We start from the raw sequence: 17534 nt of genomic DNA, 5'->3' as shown, positions 1-17534 counted from the left end.
TAGGAACGTTGCTCTCCATAGCATCTGGCACAGGGTGCTTGCTGGCCAGTGTTCCCAGCAGGAGATGGGGAGGGATGGTGTCTGAGACATGAAGATCAACTGAACCAGACTTGCTGCTGCTGACACTGCTCAGCTCCATTCCCACCCCAACCATGGCTGTGTGGGGGTTTCTCTTCTTTTTTAGGGTCAAGATGGTCCCCCTGGTGACAAAGGAGACGATGGCGAACCTGGACAGACTGTGAGTAATGGGATGAAGTTTGATCCCCAGCAGTCCCCGTGGTTTCTGTGTGCAAATCCAAGGACTTTTAACACAGAAGGACACAGAGCACCTAATTCCCACCAGCTTCTGCTGCCCTGGTCCCCCCATGGGTGTCCCTCCTGGCTGCTGCCACCCCCCTGGCTGCTCAGCCATGCATCCTGACATCCATCAGCTCATGGAAAGAGAAAAAAATCTCAAACTTTCCTTCTTCCCTGTGCTGTGCCTTCTGGTTCCACGTGGTGGGAAGGGATAAAACAAGATACCACCTGCACCCCGAGGAGGTGTCAGGAGCTGTCCTGGTCACCCACCCCTCAACTTAGCACAAACTCTGGATCATGACTTTGAGATGTTGGCTCCTCTTTCCTGTGGCTTGTGGTGCAGTTATGGGTTTTTCTCATCCCTTCTCCATCTAGGGTTCCCCTGGTCCCACGGGAGAGCCAGGCCCCTCTGGACCTCCAGGAAAAAGGGTAAGCTGCTTGGTTAGGGGTTTTTTTCCAAATCTACTCCTTCTTTTTTGAAACCGATGTTATCATGAGGTCTCCAGGAAATGCAAGGCAGCAGCATGTAAAAAATAAAAATCAAACAAAACCCACCAAAACAGAAAAAAAAAAAAATTACTGCACCATCCACATCTGTTGAGAGTTGGTGGGAAGTTGCCAACTGAATCCCATGGATTTTTTCTTAGGTTTTTTAGCACCCAAAATACAAAGATGAGGTCCTCCTGCTCTTCCAGCCCAGTAGAGCCCAGGGATTCATTTAGCAAGGAGCTAATTTAAAAAGCTTTTCAGGGATATTTGTCTCCATTTTGTCTTCTTCCCTGGGGCTGTAGCATCAGTTTGCTAATTCCAGCAGACCATTGCAGAGCAGCATGATCTAATTGTGTTTTGAATCTATTTTGTGCTTTCTCTAGGGCCCTCCTGGTCCTGCTGGTCCTGAAGGGAGGCAAGGAGAGAAAGGAGCCAAGGTAAGAGCTGAATGGGATTTCACTTCTACCACATCCTTTGTGTGCATCTTCTGAGAACATCAGAGTTTGAAAGGCAGGGATTTGATGTCACTGCATGCTACAACAAATTAGCCTAAATTTGGGGGCCACTGGCCTCAAATCTCTGTTTATGTTTCATCTTTTAATAAGTGCTGTGGAGATAATTAGGGCTTGGTGAAGTCGTGGAAATGTTTTCTTCATTTTGAGATGACAAAGTGACATAAAAGGCAGTCGAATGTGTTGTAAATAATGTGATGTGCACAGCCCTGGGTGCCTTCCCAGGGCAAGCACAGCTTTATTGGGCTGTGATGGTTCTGGGAGGGGTGGTGGGGAAATGTGGAGTGGGATTGCAAATTATACATCTCGCTGTGGCTGCTGGTGGAGGATGTCTTCTGCTAGCTCATCTCCCTGGCCCGAGCCCAGGAAAGTTGTCTGCTCTGGAGATCTGGTAGCCCAAAGGCTGTTTCTGCTGGAAATCAGCAGAAATAGGCAAGGCTGAAGAGTGGAGGAGTTTGGTGACTTCTCCTCAGTGCCTAAGGGAGTGGGAGCAGCAGGAAAATCAAGGAGCAGAAAGTTTTACCTGCTCTGCATGGAGCTGCATCTTCTCTGTGACATCCTGGCAGCAGCCACAGCACATTTAGGATTGTTTGAGGCCCCAGTGCAAATGAAACTCTACTTTCTGCTGTGTCTAGGGTGAAGCTGGTTTGGAAGGACCTCCTGGGAAGACTGGTCCCATTGGTCCCCAAGGTGCTCCAGGGAAGCCCGGCCCCGATGGCCTTCGAGGAATCCCTGGGCCAGTTGTGAGTATTCCCAAACTGAGCAAAGTCTGAGAAAGCTGCTGGGCAGGGTTGGTCCTGGTGCTTTACCATAACCCATCCACCTGGGAAGATGCCTTTCTTCCAGTGTAATGTTCTGCCTGGGCTTAAATGCCTGGAAGCAGAGAAAACAGCTTTAGTGGAAATATTATGATGAAAATCATCTCCCAGCATCTTCGAGCCTTGGGTCTGCTCACCCGTTCTCCATGAGCTCCAAAGTCACTTTTCCAGTAAAGTTTTAAGCATGAAAGGAACATAAATCCTTTTACCTTTCCCATCTGTGAGAAGTCAGGGCAAAGAGTCCCTGGCAGAGGGGCCAGAGGAGAGGTGAATAATCAGAATAATCCCAGCTGGGAGCACTGCTGGTATCAATGCTCTTTTTTGTGAGGGAATTGCTCTGTTTTACAGGGTGAACAAGGTCTCCCAGGATCTCCTGGCCCAGATGGTCCTCCAGGCCCAATGGTATGTCCAGAGCATCAAATTCCGTGAGCTTTTGTTGCAGGTGAATGCACTTTATCTGAATTAATTCTCTTTTGTTTTCCCCCTGTCTCCCAAAGGGCCCTCCGGGTTTGCCTGGTCTTAAAGGAGACTCTGGTCCTAAAGGGGAGAAGGTGAGAATGGTTCACAAAATCTTGCTGTGGGATCTGATGTCTGGGTTTGGGGGGAAAAAATTAAAAACAAAGTCATTGAATCTGATAGGGCAAGGCTGAGGACTGCCAGCAGCTCCTGGTGCTCTCTCTCATACTCTGGAAGTATTGGACATATCTTTAAGGAGAGATGGAGAGTTGTGTGTGTGCCCTAAAGGATGCAAACACCTGGCTTTAGGGCAGGATTCTTATCCTGTAAGGATCAATCTGTTGTGTATTAGGGCACAAAATGAGTAGTGTAGCAATTCTCTTTCTATATTTGTAGAACTTAGGGTTGCAGAAACCCAGTGCTTTGCCCTGCTCCCAGGTGTCAGGGGTAGCTCCAGCCTTCTGACACCTTAGATCCTTGGTTTGTGTCTAAAAATGTCTTTGCTGGGGAGCTTTGGTGTTCAGTTACCTCTGATGAGAGATCAGAATTAACATCTGCTCTTTTCCCCTAGGGTCATCCAGGTTTAATTGGTCTTATTGGACCTCCAGGAGAGCAGGGAGAAAAGGGGGACAGAGGTCTCCCAGGCCCCCAGGGCTCAGCAGGACCCAAAGGAGAGCAGGTGTGTATTTCATAAGACCTTCAGGGAATGTGCTTTTGAGCAGTGGGGTTTGCTGTCCTTCAGCAGGTTCAGCACAGCAGAGATGGTTGACCTTGGCAGGAGACTCTTGCTAATTTCTGAGGAGTATTTTTCTATATTAATGTGGTTTATTCTACATACGAAATGAAGAGATGCTCCAAAATGACCCATTTTAGAGGAAAGCAGATTCCCCAGGTCGGATGAAAAGAGTCAAATAACCTTGGTAACAATAAATATGCATCAAGAGGACTGATTTTTACAACTTTGTGCCCAAAGGAGATACAAGATCCCAAGGCCAAGCTCTTCTCTGGACTGTGCACATGCTTAAAAACAGCTCCAGTTTTGAACAGAGTCCTCCAACTGTGGTCACCTGTGAGCAAATCTTACTTGTGTAGTTATATGCCAGCACATGGAAACCCTTGCTCTGCTTGTATTTTTCAGGGTATCACAGGTCCTTCTGGACCAATTGGACCTCCAGGGCCACCAGGATTACCGGTATGGGACAAATAATTATCTTTTAATTCCTCAGGAGCTCCTGAACTCCCATTGGTGCTCCCAGAGACACCCAGAACATTCTTTCTGGCCTGACCTTGGCTGGGGATGTTGATGGGAATGGGTTTGCCCAGCTCAGCCCATTAGAACCATTTGGTTGAGTTGCAGGAGCAACTGGGTGGGGGACACCTGAGTTGAGAGGGGACATGGCAGGGAAATTAACCCAGGAAATTTACCCACCTGTTTCTCTCCCCCTTGCTTCTGGGTTATCTACAACCAGAGCATTGGTTGTTCCTGGGCATCCTCAGCAGGGAGCTGGGATCAGCTCCAGGTTACAGGAATCACACAGCAGCTTTTCCAGTCCCCATCCAGGCAGGAGTGTGCAGCTCTGACACAAATGCTTTTTGTGGGGAGGGCAAATAAAAGCAACACTGAAATTGAGGGGAGGTGAGAAGTGAAAAGAGAAAGAAAGTTGATTTTAAAACCCCACCTTGTCCAACACTGCTCCAAGGGGAGACTGAGTTCTCTGCTGGGAAACACACTGACTCCTTTCCCTGTTTTTCTCTACACAGGGTCCACCTGGTCCCAAAGGTGCTAAAGGCTCATCAGTGAGTATAAACAGTGTTAAACCAAGAGGCTGAGGAGCTTTTACTCAGTGTGTAACCTGCCCTGGCTCCCCCCATCAGTGCCATTCAGCCCAAGCTGACCGCAGCCTTTCCAGGCTGGCTGAGCCCCGAGATGATCACTGGGCAAGGTTTCTCTTGCACACTCTGTTCTTCACTGAACAGCAAAACAGCCTAAGGAGGAACCCAGTGCAGAGACCTTAGGAGAAAACCTTCTGCTGGAAGCTGGGGGTGTTTAAAAATAGAGTGGGAGGCAGGAGGAGGGGAGCTGGAAAGCCGAGAGCTCGGCGAGAAACGCGGCGCTGAAGCAAGTTTCATGCTGCACATCTCCTGTGCAAGCAGCTAAAAATTCCTCTTGGGTGACTTCTTGAAGTCTTTTTTCCTCATGTAAAACTTGACGTTTTATTAACTTTAAGGTTTTGCTTATTTTTGTATTTGCAAAACTGTTGGATTGGTTTGGAGGGTTAGCGTTTTCGTACATTGGAAGATCTTTTCTCTGTAGGAAGCCTTAGCAAAATTTCAGGTCTTCACCCCAAATATTTTCTTTTACCTAAGCACTGAAAATAACCCAAATAAATATTTTCCTGGTGAGGTGGGAAGAGGTTCCTTTTGTGTGCTTGAAGGGACAGGAAGAAAGTTTTTCCCACAAGAGGCTATTAATAGAAATGCTTTGGGATGGGATATAAGCCATGAGTCTTTTCCTGAGTCACTCACATGTTTTTCCCTTGTTTTTCCACCCAGGGTCCAACAGGTCCAAAGGGTGAATCGGGTCTTCCTGGGCCCCCAGGACCTCCTGTAAGTACATGAAGTGTCAGTTGAGGTTTAGATTTAATGAGTGCTGTAATGTTAGGAAGTAGAAGATTTCTGGAAAAATATTCAGCATGTCAGGAGTCTTAGCAACGGATTGGTACCTCTTAGAGATGCTGGAGAGGAAAGCAGGAGGTGAAGGGAGAAGTTCCTAATGTCAAGATGACAAAATGGAACCAGTTGTTATTTTTTATCAGTATTGCCAGGAGTGTTTTACACATCTGGTCTATTCTGTGATGCTGCTTCTAAGTTTTGGTGGTTTCTTTGGCCATCTCTTGTGTCTCATCCCCACTGAGAACTTGAATGTTCTTTCCCCCCAAACCAGGGTCCTCCTGGAGAAGTCATCCAGCCTCTGCCCATCCAGTCTCCCAAGAGGACCAGACGTAACATTGATGCCAGCCAGCTGGTGGATGATGGGAATGCTGACAACTACATGGACTATGCAGATGGCATGGAGGAAATTTTTGGGTCTCTGAATTCCTTGAAACTGGAAATCGAGCAAATGAAGCATCCCTTGGGCACTCAACACAACCCAGCAAGGACCTGCAAGGATCTGCAGCTCTGTCACCCCGACTTCCCAGATGGTGAGGGGGGAAAACCAGTGTGGGGGTCCCAGCTGCAGGTGGTAAATCTGAGTGAGTGCAGGAAGAGAAGGAATTTGAGGATTTTCTGGCCCTGGTGCCTCACAGGGAATGTGGCTGAGAAAAGGAGTGCACAGAGAAAAGTTGGATGAGATGATCATTGTAGTACTGAAATGTTCTGTTGTGTTCTAAGAATGGGGATAAATAATAATAATAATAATAATTCCTGTTATCTGGAATCAGAACATGACCAGTTTTCCAAAAAATACATAGTCACCTATGAGAGAAGTGAGACATCCCTGGAGAGAGGGTCACTGGAGTGCCCTTTGCCCTTCCTTCCCAGTGCTAATCCTTTCTTCCTTTCCCTTCCCTTCATCCAGGTGAATATTGGGTTGATCCTAACCAAGGATGCTCCAGGGACTCTTTCAAAGTTTACTGTAATTTCACAGCTGGTGGAGAGACTTGCATCTTCCCTGATAAGAAATCTGAAGGAGTAAGTCCACACAAGAGTGGGTGTTTTGGGTTTTTTTCCCTTGTATCATGATGATAAGAGATTGTTTCCTAATATGAATATTCATAGGCAGTCAGTGTCAGGAGAATTGAATGAGAGTAAGTAAGGATTAAAGATCCAGAACATTTCTTTGTTACACAACATTGGCTTCTGAAATAATAAGGAATATGTTACAAAGAGAATTTCTGTCAGTAAGTCAGATTTAAAATGTGATTTGGGATATGTCTTTGAGGATTTCCCAGGCATAATAAATACTTTTTTTTTTTTTTTTTTTTTTTAAATCTTTGCTTTACAAAGGCAGAAAAGGATGCTGGCACAGGAACTGTGGCTCACCATGAGCTTCATTTAACTTGTTCCTCTGCTGCCTGTGTGCATAAGCACTGCTGATTCCTCTACCCATCCCTTGTCTTCAGGCAGAGCAGATAAATATTTATCTCCTGTCATTTTATCCCCAGTATTTCTTGTTATTTCCCATCCTAAATGTCTGCAACCAGCCTGCTGCACCGTGGTGATGAAATTACTTGTATAACCATGTGCTCAGCTGTACCCATCACTTTGGCCCCATACCCTTGCACTCTGTTTTCCCTGATACCTTGGGACCAGCTCTGGTGTTGGCCAAGCAGAAATTCTTGCAAAGTGTCCTGGAAGAGCTGTGTCAGTGTCCCAGTTGGGTTGCAGCTGGGTTAAGGTGCAAGCAAAGCTGTTCACTCCAGGGGAAGCTGTTTGCTTGCTGAATTTCAGCCCCCAGAACTACGTGCCACAAGTAACAGGCCACATCAATCTTTCTGGAGGTGTTGTTTGGGCTGTTTGAAGAGGAGATGGATTTCTTTGCCTTTGCATTCACTTGCTGTGCCTCTCCTCAAAATGTTGACAGCTAAAACAGTGGGATCTGCCTGTGACCTCCCAGTTGCTCAGCCCTGCCATGCTGCTCCTGCAAGTGGCTTTTTAGCCCCATCTCATCCCCTGTGGAGCTGCTCTTCTGCCCACAGGCTGTTCTCCTCCTAAAATGCAATTTCTGCTCTGCTTTTGGAGTAGGCATAAAGAAGAAAAAGCCTCAGCCTGCTCTTTTTTTCCATGCAAAAGAATGAAAACAGCTACCACACCAGCATTAAACATTGGCAGTGGGGTTTTATTATGAGCCAGAGCAGAGTTGAAGCCCTATCCCCTTTCAGTCCATCCTAAATTCAGCAGGAAAAACACTGCCTTGCTTTATGCTTCACATAGTGGAAAGCACAATCCCAAGACACCTCCATAGAGCTGGGCTGTTGTTTTTGGAGAGATTTACAGCAGAACTGTGGCAGGCTGTGGGAGGCTGAGGGAGCAGACGGCAGCCACACTCCTTCCTTGTGCTCTGACTCAAAAAGAAAAACAAACCAAAAAAACCCCAAAAAAGTGATTCAGCTGCTTAGGTGAGGCTGCCATGAAGGATGCTCCAACAGCTCATTTCTCTCAAGGTCACCCCAGCCTGGCTCCAGGCAGTGGGAGCTCCACCACGTGTGATGCTCCAGCCCTGCCTGTGCAGGATGTGCTGCCCATGCTGCCCTTAGTGCTGCACAGACACACTCAGAGGCTTTTCCTTAATCCCTTTCTTTGCCTTTCCCAGCCCAGCAGGATCTGGATTTGCCATTTGAGTGACAGCAGTCTTCTCCATTACCAGCACTGCTTTCCCACCCCAGCCCTCCTATGAAGTTCAAGGCATCTTTTACCACTGATATTCCCTTTTTTCCTCTCCATCCATCCTTTTTATCTCTCCTACTGCTAGACTGCACTGCTGGGTTTGCATCTAAGAGGCAGAGATCATCAGCCCTTAGCAGAGGGGGTGTTGCTAAGGCAGCTCTGGGCAGCACCATGCTTGAGAAGCTGCTGGCACCTTGGGGCTCTGCTGTCTGAGCTTGTGACTCGTGGATAAAAATTAAGAAAACATTTTAAAGGAAGTTGGGCAGTTTCGATAAAACTTGCAGAGTCTGCTTGTGGAACTGAATGTAACTATTTTATTTCTTTTTTTTTTTTTTTTTTTTTTCTTCTTTCTCTCTTTCCTCCTTGCCATCCCCAAACTAGGCTAGAATTACTTCTTGGCCAAAGGAAAACCCAGGCTCCTGGTTCAGTGAATTCAAGCGCGGTAAACTGGTAAGATGCATCTTGGTGCTTTCTGTTTGCTTAAACCCCTGTCATATTTTACAGAGTAAAATGGCTCGTTGGCCCAAAGAAAAGCCTTCCACATGGTATAGTCAGTACAAGCGGGGGTCTTTGGTAAGTGGTTAACCTTGGCCCTCTAGTCTGAATCAGAGCATCTCATCTGCTTTGGTATGGCCAGACCTGTCACCCTCTGCATGCTGGACTAATAACCACATTTACTGGTCTCAGTAAAAACATTTAAGGTGGAATAATGAAAAAGAAAATCAAAATTCAACGGGGAGAGGTTTGGTTTTTCCAGTCTGCTCAACTGGAAGCCCCAGGAGCGGGTGACAAACTTTGCTCTGTGTTAGGAGGGAACATGGAACCTGCAGAGCTGGAGCTGCTCGGGGGCTGCTCCTGTCCCCAGAGCAGTTCCCAGCATGGCAAGGACAAAACTGGGTGTCCCTGCCCTCAGCTGATGGGGCTGCACATCTCTGCTCTGGTTTGCTCCAAAGGATGGGTTTCATCTCACTGGAGATGAGCCAGAATGGGAGGTTCCAGGTCACCCTTGGAGCTCGGGAGATGGAAAGCTCATGGGTTTAAAGGAAGATCTGAAGCCATGAGTGTTGCCCAGCTCAGACAGGAATTTGACTTAGAGACAATTAAGGATTTTTTTTTCCAAGGGAGAAGAACTGTCGTAAGGTCAAACAGTGTTTGATGGCAGCAAGCAAGGAAGATGTAAAGCAGAGAAGCAGCTGCAGCATTTTGTCCTCTAACAGAGGATAGATCATTCCCTCAGAGCCTGACCCTTTGCCAGGGATGTCAGAGCAGCACCTGAGGGGCATGAGCCAGGTCTCTAAGCACCAGACACCTCTAGTCCATTCCTGTTGGGTTAGCAGGATGCAGATAATGAGCTCAGCCAAACCCAGGAGAATTAGGGAAGGAGGAAAGGCTCAGTGGATAAAATCACCCTGCCCCTGCTCTGCCATCAGGCACTGAGCTACCTGGGCAGGCAGCCTCTCCCCAGGGCAGGAGTTTCTTGCAGTGCCCCAAACTTCCACCTTAAAAGGCAAAAAACAGCAACAACAACAACAACATCACTGCTTTTTTTTTTTTCTTTTTCTTTTTTTCCTAAGCTGCATCTCATTGCCACTAAACACCTTTTGCTCTGATTCTGCCCACCAGAAGGATCTGGCTTCTGCAGCTTTTCTGCACCATGGAGTAAGGCTGCAAAGCCAAAGCTTCAGCCTTGTAGCTCCTCAGAGGGCAGCTACTCATAGCTTAATTACAGAGCACTTCATCAGTTACTAGTAGGAGTACCTCCATTTCTCCATCTTCTCTGTGCTTTGCTTTTTTTTCCTCACTGTTTATCAGTGAGGAAAATTGCCAACTTAGAGCTTAGGGACCTTTTTTTTTTTTTTTTTTAAATAGAATTTCAGAGCTACTTGAAGCCCTTCATTCCATCTCTCTGTGTTGCCATTTTCTTGCTTTTTTTTTTTTTGAAAAAAGCCACCAGCACGTAGAAGACCTGCCTTAGCAAACCACAAACCTGTTGGACACACAAGCCATAAAAGTCAAGATTGATTTTATTTAGGAAAAAACCCTCTCATTTCACCCAGTCAGTATTTGAGACCAGCAAACTGGGAGACGTTTGCCTGGTTTCAAGATCATTTGAAAACTGTGTAGATGGGTGGAATGAATGAGTCCTGAATTCCCTTCTGGGTGCAGAGTTGTCCCTGGTACTCCAAGGAGAACATTCCTGGTGTCTTTCCACACAGCCTGAGCGTGGTCTCTTGGGAGGCTGAGCCTGTGGGGATCCCCAGAGCCACAGGGAATATTTCCACGTGGTTGCTGGGAGCCCAGGCTGCTGACATGGGGAGAGACAGCTCTGAAGATATTTGCCTTTCTTCTGGGGATACCTGAAGGAACAGGAACACAGGAAATATGAAATAGAAAGAAACCATCTTGGTTTGGTGCTTCTGCACCATCATTAATCAGTGACACAGAACACTTGGAGCTGGTTTCCTGCCATTATTCACGATGCAGGCAAATTGCATTTAGAGGGCTAAAAGGGTTGCAGATGTTTTCTTTTGGCCTCTGCTTTCTTGCTGTGTGCTACACACAATTCTCAGCAGCTCTAACAAGCCCTGCCACCCATCCTGGCCTGTTCCCCTCCACAGCCATATGGCAGGTGCCACTGGGAAATACTGTCACAGAGAAAGCAGGAATGGAATTTTTATTTTTTTTCTGCAAAACCATGTTCCCAGAAGCAAGCCTTATGCACACAGCCAGTTCCCAGTGGCTCCAGTTGCAAAGCTGGGACAGGTCTCCATGAAATGTGCAGAGGCAGAGCAGGAACCAGGGCCCCTTAGCAAGCAGCTGGGCTCCCAAGCCAAGCACTGATTTGAAAATATGAGAAAGAAGGGAAAGAAGTCCTGCCACTTGTCACCAGGTATCTGCATGTTGTGTCCCTCTCCTTCCACGTCCTGGTGGTTTTCTGGTAGCTCTGCTCCTGGCATGCCTGGCTCTCTCCTGGTCAGTCATATTTCACTCTCAGGAGGACAGTGCAGCAGTATCCTGACAACGGGTTGGTATATTTATTTCATTTTTACTCTTTTTTGATGTCACTGGTTTATATTGTCTGGTTATCAATCTCTTCTCCTGTTTGCAGCTTGCCCCCAGGTTTTGGGGTACCTCGGAGAACACTGCGCTGGTTTTGTGCCTCTGGTTTTTTTCCTCCTGGTCATTTCTAAGGAAAGAAACTGTCTCTAGCTGACAGTACTGAGCAGCAGCTCTGGTAGTTTGGCCATGGCTGGAGATGCCACCTCAAGTACAGTCATTTTATCCATGCAAACTCACTGTGCCATCTGCTTCCTTAGGGGGGGGACAAGGGGAAGTCCCAGAAATTCCTGACTCCCCTGGGTGCTGGAGGGGAAGGGGGTTCAATACATCATGTTTTGCAGAAATGTGTTTCTAGACATCATAACCCTGCATGGGTGAAAAGGAGCTCCATGGGATGGAGCAAGTCCCTGTGCAGCTTTGTGTTTCATGATGTGCCCTAAAGGCAGCAAATGGATTTTCCCTCTAGCTGAGCAGGGCAGGACAGAGCCCTTGGCAGCAGGAACAGGGTTGCTGCAGGATAAATGCAAAGATTTCTTCTAAACCAAGGTGGTGGTGCCCAGGAAAAAATAATGGGAAATACCCCAGTATGTGCAGGACAAAATACTTACAGCACTCAAAAAATGGTGTTAAATAGGGCATAAAAATAAAACCCCAAACCCTTATATAAATCTGCTTTCTCTCTTCTTGCGAAGTTGGAGAATTATGCTCAGTATTGGCTGAAACTTGAGATGTACACCCCCAAATCCTTGATACTTCTCTGTAACCATGGCTGAAATCCCCCTTCTCTCCTCCTCCTGCCCTGCAATCATCACTGACTTTTTTAGCTCCCAAACAGCAAAAGACATAAACTGCCCAGGACCAGAGCAGCCCTGTGCCTGTAGCGTGGTGGGAGCCAGGTCTGTACCCTATTGATGTGGTGAGGCCAAGCTCCATGTGAAGGTTTCTAAAGCTGGGTGAGCCTGCTGGTCCTGCAAGCCCCCCAGATGTGCTGCATTCCCCCTCACTCCCCAGCATCTCCCTTTTTCCCCTTCTCCCAGCTCTCCTACGTGGATTCGGATGGGAACCCCATCGGGGTGGTGCAGATGACTTTCCTCCGGCTCCTGAGTGCCTCAGCCCACCAGAACATCACCTACAACTGCTACCAGTCTGTAGCCTGGCACGATGCCACCACTGACAGCTATGACAAGGCCATCCGTTTCCTGGGCTCCAATGATGAGGAGATGTCCTATGACAACAACCCCTACATCCGAGCCACCCTCGACGGCTGTGCGGTACGTGGGCTGTTCCTCTGGGTGTCTGTCTGTGTGTGTCTGTGTGTGTCTGTGGAAATCCAAACCTTATGGCACACATGAATACACCTTTCCATCTGAAATTCCAGTACGTCTGACTTCGGTGTCATGAAAAAGTCCTGGTGCTGACCACTTCACTGGGAACTTGGTAGGGAGGGAGCTTAGAGAGAGGTCACCCAGAACTTGACTGCAAGGAAGAACCAAACCTGGTGGTGACCAAGTTACAGGGGAATATTCTTTTCTGCTTCTTCCTTGTACACCAGAAGGTTCTTAAGAAAATCCCGGGTTAGGGTTAGGATACCAAAGGATACCTGATTCCAAAGGATACCTGATAAGAGGCATTAGCTGTAAATCTAGGACTGATCATTGCTATCAGTTTATTAGAGAAATAATGAATAATCATAGAAATGCTGTACTCTTGAGTGCTGGAGGGGTCTGTCCCCCTCCTCTGGTTATCCAGCACCCTTTGCCTCTGAGCAAATATCTTCCAAATTTTCCTGTGCTGGTTGATGTAGTTGCTTTGAGCATTGTCCCTAGCTTGTTCTTCCCTGGACTGAGAGTCCTTGACTCCCCTGGAGGTCAGGGAAAGCAGCAGCATATCTAGAAATTGGATTGCTTTGCTTTCTTGCTGGCTGTGCATACAGGAAGGAACCTGCCCAAAACCCCAGGTTGCTTTTAAGCATCTTTCTTTGCCTTTGCTCTGACTCCATTTGTAGGGAGAGGCAAGCCCTGACACCTGCTAGGAGTTTTGCAGCCTTCAGTAATAATGTTTTTAAGTGCTTTTCTTCTTGGAGATAAATCACTGATAGTTTGGCAGTGGGTTGGTTGGGGTGGTTTTGCAGCACCCTGCTGGGTGCAGCTCCAGGAGGGCTCTGAGCTTGGCACAGGAGTGGACTCAGCTCTGACCCAGCATCCCCTGAGCTGCCAGAGGAGCCCCAGCACCAAGCTTCAATTTGCTCTGAAAAAAACAAACTCCTGCTCCTCCCAGGAGCCACCTTTGCCCTTGGGAAAGGACACAACAAAGCAAGGCTCAACTCTGTAAAGTAAGATGTGAAGCTGGAGGTGTTGAGGCTGAAGCAAAGGAGGCTGAGGGAAGATCTCACTTGAAAGGAGGTTGGACCAAGGGGGGTTTGCTCTCTCCTCCCCAGTAACAAGTGATAGAACAAGAGGAAATGGCCTCAAGTTGTGCCAGGGAGGTTTGGATTGGATATTAGGAACAATTGCTTCCCCAAAGGGTTGTCAGGGCCTGGCCCAGGGCAGTGGTGGAGTCCCCATCCCTGGAGGGATTTCAGAGCCCTGAGATGTGATGCTGAGGTGGCCTTGGCAGTGCAGGGTTAGCAATGACCTCAGAGGTTTTTTTCCAGCCAAAACTCTTCTGTGATTCTATGAGATGATACTATAGGATGCAGGAGACAGAGGCTGGCATCTCTCTTTGCATTTCAAATGGGACTTTTAGCATCACCCTCTCCACATTTTCTCCCTTAGATGGCTTTGCCCAGCACACCCCACCCTGCTCAGCACCTTGGCTGTGGCCACCAGCAACAGGCAGAGTTTGCAAAGGGGCTCAGCATCCTCATTTTCCTTCTGCCTCCTTCTCCTGGGTGCCTGATTCAGGCTCTGAAAAATCTGCCCTCAGGAGCTGTAAATTTGGCAAAGCCAAGTGCTGCTTGCATTTATTTAGAGCCCCAGCTGGCTGGTGCAAAAACGTGTGCAGGATTCTCCCCCTCTGCAACTGCAGCACTTGAAGCCCACGGGACAGAAAGATTGAGATGTTTGACAGAAAAAGCCCTCCACATAATTTGAGATGAAAGTGGTTCTGTTCTGGCACAGGCACGTTTTTTTTAATGGAGGAGCAACGAGGGAAATCAGATTAGAACAACTCCTTTTCAACACTCCTGCAGAGAGGGAAAGGGCATCCATCCACTTCTGGGAACACTCAGGAGCCACGTGGGGAAGTTTATCCTCAAGTACTTCGTGTCTCCTGCTAACTCAATGTGTCATTGGTAAAAAGAACCTTCTCCCTTTCCCTTTTTGAAGTCTCTGTGGGATGTCACGTTGCACATTTTAAGGCAGACGTGCCTGCTTGGAACCCTTTGGGTTGAAGAGATTTGGCTGGGGTTCCCTGCATTCCTCTCCCTCACGTGGGACATTTGCATGGAGAAACTGCAGCTCCTTCAAGTTTCTTTGCCTGTCTCACAGTGGTTTTTGGCACATCCAGGCACCGTGGTGCAAATAAATGACCATGGTAAGAAAGAAAGGAGGGGGAGCAGCAGCTGATGGTGGGGCGAGAGCACCAGGAGAAGCTGCTTGAGCCCCAGTGCAATGCTGGGGCTACAAACTGGCATGACCCAGCCTCTCCTCTGCCAGAGACCTTCTTGCAGGCTATAAAAAAGCAGGTAAAATATGCCAAGGGAGCTTATTACAGCTCCACAGGGAAAGGTTCTGCATCTCCTGTACCACCTCTGGTCCCTGGCAGCTCATCCTCGTGGAACCAGGGGCAGGATAATGAACACTGAGCCCCAGCACATGAAGATGAGGTTGGGCTGCCCCATGTGGCATTGCCACAGAGGTCCTGGTGCAGGACCCGTGCTCCAGCCTGGATGGAGGCTGCTGCAGCCAGGGCTGGGGGATCCGAGGGGGATTTGAGCACAGATCCTGTGAGGAGAGGCTGAGGGAGCTGGGGGTGTTGAGGCTGGAGAAGAGGAGGCTCAGGGGAGACCTCATCACTCTCTACAACTCCCTGAAAGGAGGTTGGAGCCAGGGGGGGGTTGGGCTCTTTTCCCAGGCAACTCTCAGCAAGACAAGAGGGCACAAGAGGTCTCAAGTTGTGCCAGGGGAGGTTTAGGTTGGACATTAGAAAGAATTTCTTTCTGGAGAGGGTGCTCAGGCATTGGAATGGGCTGCCCAGGGAAGGGGTGGATTCTCCATCCCTGGAGATATTTCAAAAGAGCCTGGATGTGGCACTCAGTGCCATGGGCTGGGAACCACGGGGGGAGTGGAGCAAGGGTTGGACTTGATGAGCTCTGAGGTCCCTTCCAACCCAGCCCATTCTGTGATTCTATGATCTCCAGGGCTTATGTTCAGGTTGTTACTGGAATGTGTTTTTCCTGCTCTTACAGCCCTCTCTCAGTAGCTGTGATACATCCAGCCCATTCTTCTGAGGCCCACAAATCAGAGGGAAAAGGTAGAGCCAAAAGCTGCTCTATAAATTCACTTGTTTGTGCAGCTTTGTATGCCCTGGGGTGCACTTCTGCTCCTCTAATAATTATTTATATTTCGGAAATAACTGGATAGCTACCAGGCACGATAAAAAGACAGCATCACCTTGTGAATTCCATCAAACTTGAAATGTGATCTTTTCGGGAGCACTCAGATAATAGTCAAACTAATATATTCAAATTAAATAGCTCACATTTGCTCAACAGCCCATGTGTGTCCTGGGGGAGGCAAAAGAGCTAAGCCACAGCCACAATATTTTTACCAGGCTCCTGTTCCAGCTCTGAGATGTGCTGACAGCAGGGTGTAGTGGGTTTTGAGCTGGTTTTGCACCAAAATCTGGGCTCGGGGCAATCATCTCCCAGGGGTTTGCTCTGTAGTCCCCATTTTGAGATCATTCCCGCAGGGGAAAATGGGTGTTTGGGTGCTGGGTGCCTCTAATTCAACTTAGAAAATGGCTGGAGAAGATTTTCAGTGTATTCCCAGCTGGATGGTGGATGTTCCTTCATGCTAACTTGCTGTTGGGTTGGAGGCACCACCAGAGCTCTTCTCTCTCCCTTTTTCCCCCCATCAGGCAAAGAAAGGCTATCAGAAAACTGTCCTGGAAATCAACACACCCAAAGTAGAGCAAGTACCTATAGTCGACATCATGTTCAATGACTTTGGAGAAGCATCACAGAAATTTGGATTCGAGGTGGGACCAGCTTGCTTCATGGGCTAAGAGCCACCAGAAAACTAAGTCTCCAAATGAGCAACCTCGTAACCTCATTGCGCCATTTCATTAATTAAGGAGAAAAAAAAAAAAAAAAAAAAAAAAAAAAGAAAAAAGCGAAGAAAGAAAAAAAAAAAAAAAAAAGAATTCCTCGTCACATGCACGTTCTGAAACTGGACAGCGATGGGTTATTATTTTTTTTTTTTTTTTTTTTTCTGTTTTGTTCCTCGTTTTGCCCAAGTTCCTCTCTCTGTGCCACCATCCAGACCAATCCAGCCCCTTCCCACCAGGGGTGCAGAATCCCATGACCGAGCCCCGCACGCCTGGCCTGGAGACCTCTCCCTGTGCCACCACCACGGCCACCAAGCAGACCCCACCACCATCAAAGCCTTCTTCTTCTTCTTCTTCTTCTTCTTGCCCCCAAGCACTACCCAGCACTTGTCTCTGGATTCGTCTGTGCCTTTGTTTGTTTCTTTCTCCCAAAGGGGAAAATGGAAAAAACTTGAAACTCCTGCCTTCAGCTTGACGTTGAAGTCCTGGCTCTAATCCCAAAGCTGCCCAAGCTCATGGGGGAGGCATTTTGTTGGCTTCCAGGAGATTTGGATCAGCTCTAGCAAAGAGATGTCACGACCACTTCCCAAATGTTTCGGGTCTCCATTTGAACTGCATCCTTCTGCCTGCAACCAAACCCAAACCCCGTGAATCTGAGAGCGAAAAGTCACAACGGGGCATCTCTTTCCCATGTATTAAAGGTGCTTATATTTTTGTATGTTTGTAAGTAAATATTTGTATTGTATATTATTTGAAATGTTGAAATGTTTCTGGCTTCAAAACATGCATGTGACCCCAGCTCTATGGCCACCACCACCCTTCCCACCACCATCCCAGCCAAGGCCCCACCTGGGGATAAGGATGGCACCTCCCATCCCCACCACCCCTGGCTCTTCCCTCGGGATCCAGAGGGGTTTGGGAGTTGCATCCAGGCAGGAATCTTTGCAGGATGAGGGCCCAGTGAGTGGCAAACCAGCCCCCTGAGCCACAGATGCCTATTGGAATGATTTGCTTCAAAAGATGGAAGTAAAAGCCACTTTTTAACAAGATTTCTACAAAACCCTAATCTAAAAGCAGGAGCTGCTTTGAGCCTCTGCCTTTTTATTCACTTGCTTGCCTTACCATACATGTTTTAAATTAACTCTCTTTTTTTTTTTTTTTTTTTTTCCTTCAGCATTCTTTTAAAGCAATAATGATAATAATAATGAAAGAAATCCATTCCCAGCAGCAGATTGCAGTGGCAGGG

At 47.7% G+C, this 17534-nt stretch overlaps 1 protein-coding gene across 3 annotated transcripts in view; it reads left to right on the top strand.

Moving 5' to 3' along the window:
* The window catches only part of COL5A1 (collagen type V alpha 1 chain), a 143135-nt gene extending 126090 nt beyond the window's left edge, over window positions 1-17045 (top strand). Inside the window, exons 52-66 of one of the 3 annotated variants that reach the window (XM_071765701.1) lie at window positions 185-238; window positions 673-726; window positions 1170-1223; window positions 1934-2041; window positions 2465-2518; window positions 2614-2667; window positions 3144-3251; window positions 3711-3764; window positions 4334-4369; window positions 5126-5179; window positions 5517-5775; window positions 6153-6265; window positions 8342-8533; window positions 12058-12291; window positions 16100-17045. In XM_071765701.1, coding sequence (XP_071621802.1) covers window positions 185-238; window positions 673-726; window positions 1170-1223; window positions 1934-2041; window positions 2465-2518; window positions 2614-2667; window positions 3144-3251; window positions 3711-3764; window positions 4334-4369; window positions 5126-5179; window positions 5517-5775; window positions 6153-6265; window positions 8342-8533; window positions 12058-12291; window positions 16100-16246 — 1575 coding nt within the window. In that variant the 3' untranslated portion in view covers window positions 16247-17045. The remainder of the gene's footprint in view (window positions 1-184; window positions 239-672; window positions 727-1169; window positions 1224-1933; window positions 2042-2464; window positions 2519-2613; window positions 2668-3143; window positions 3252-3710; window positions 3765-4333; window positions 4370-5125; window positions 5180-5516; window positions 5776-6152; window positions 6266-8341; window positions 8534-12057; window positions 12292-16099) is intronic. The other 2 variants (XM_071765703.1, XM_071765702.1) reach the window with 2 other exon arrangements.
* The last annotated feature ends 489 nt before the right edge of the window (window positions 17046-17534 follow it).

Source organism: Heliangelus exortis, chromosome 22, assembly GCF_036169615.1.
Source record: "Heliangelus exortis chromosome 22, bHelExo1.hap1, whole genome shotgun sequence".
NCBI classification, from domain to species: Eukaryota; Metazoa; Chordata; class Aves; order Apodiformes; family Trochilidae; genus Heliangelus; species Heliangelus exortis.
Note: the sequence above shows the minus strand (reverse complement) of the source record. Positions and strands in the feature narration are given on the sequence as shown.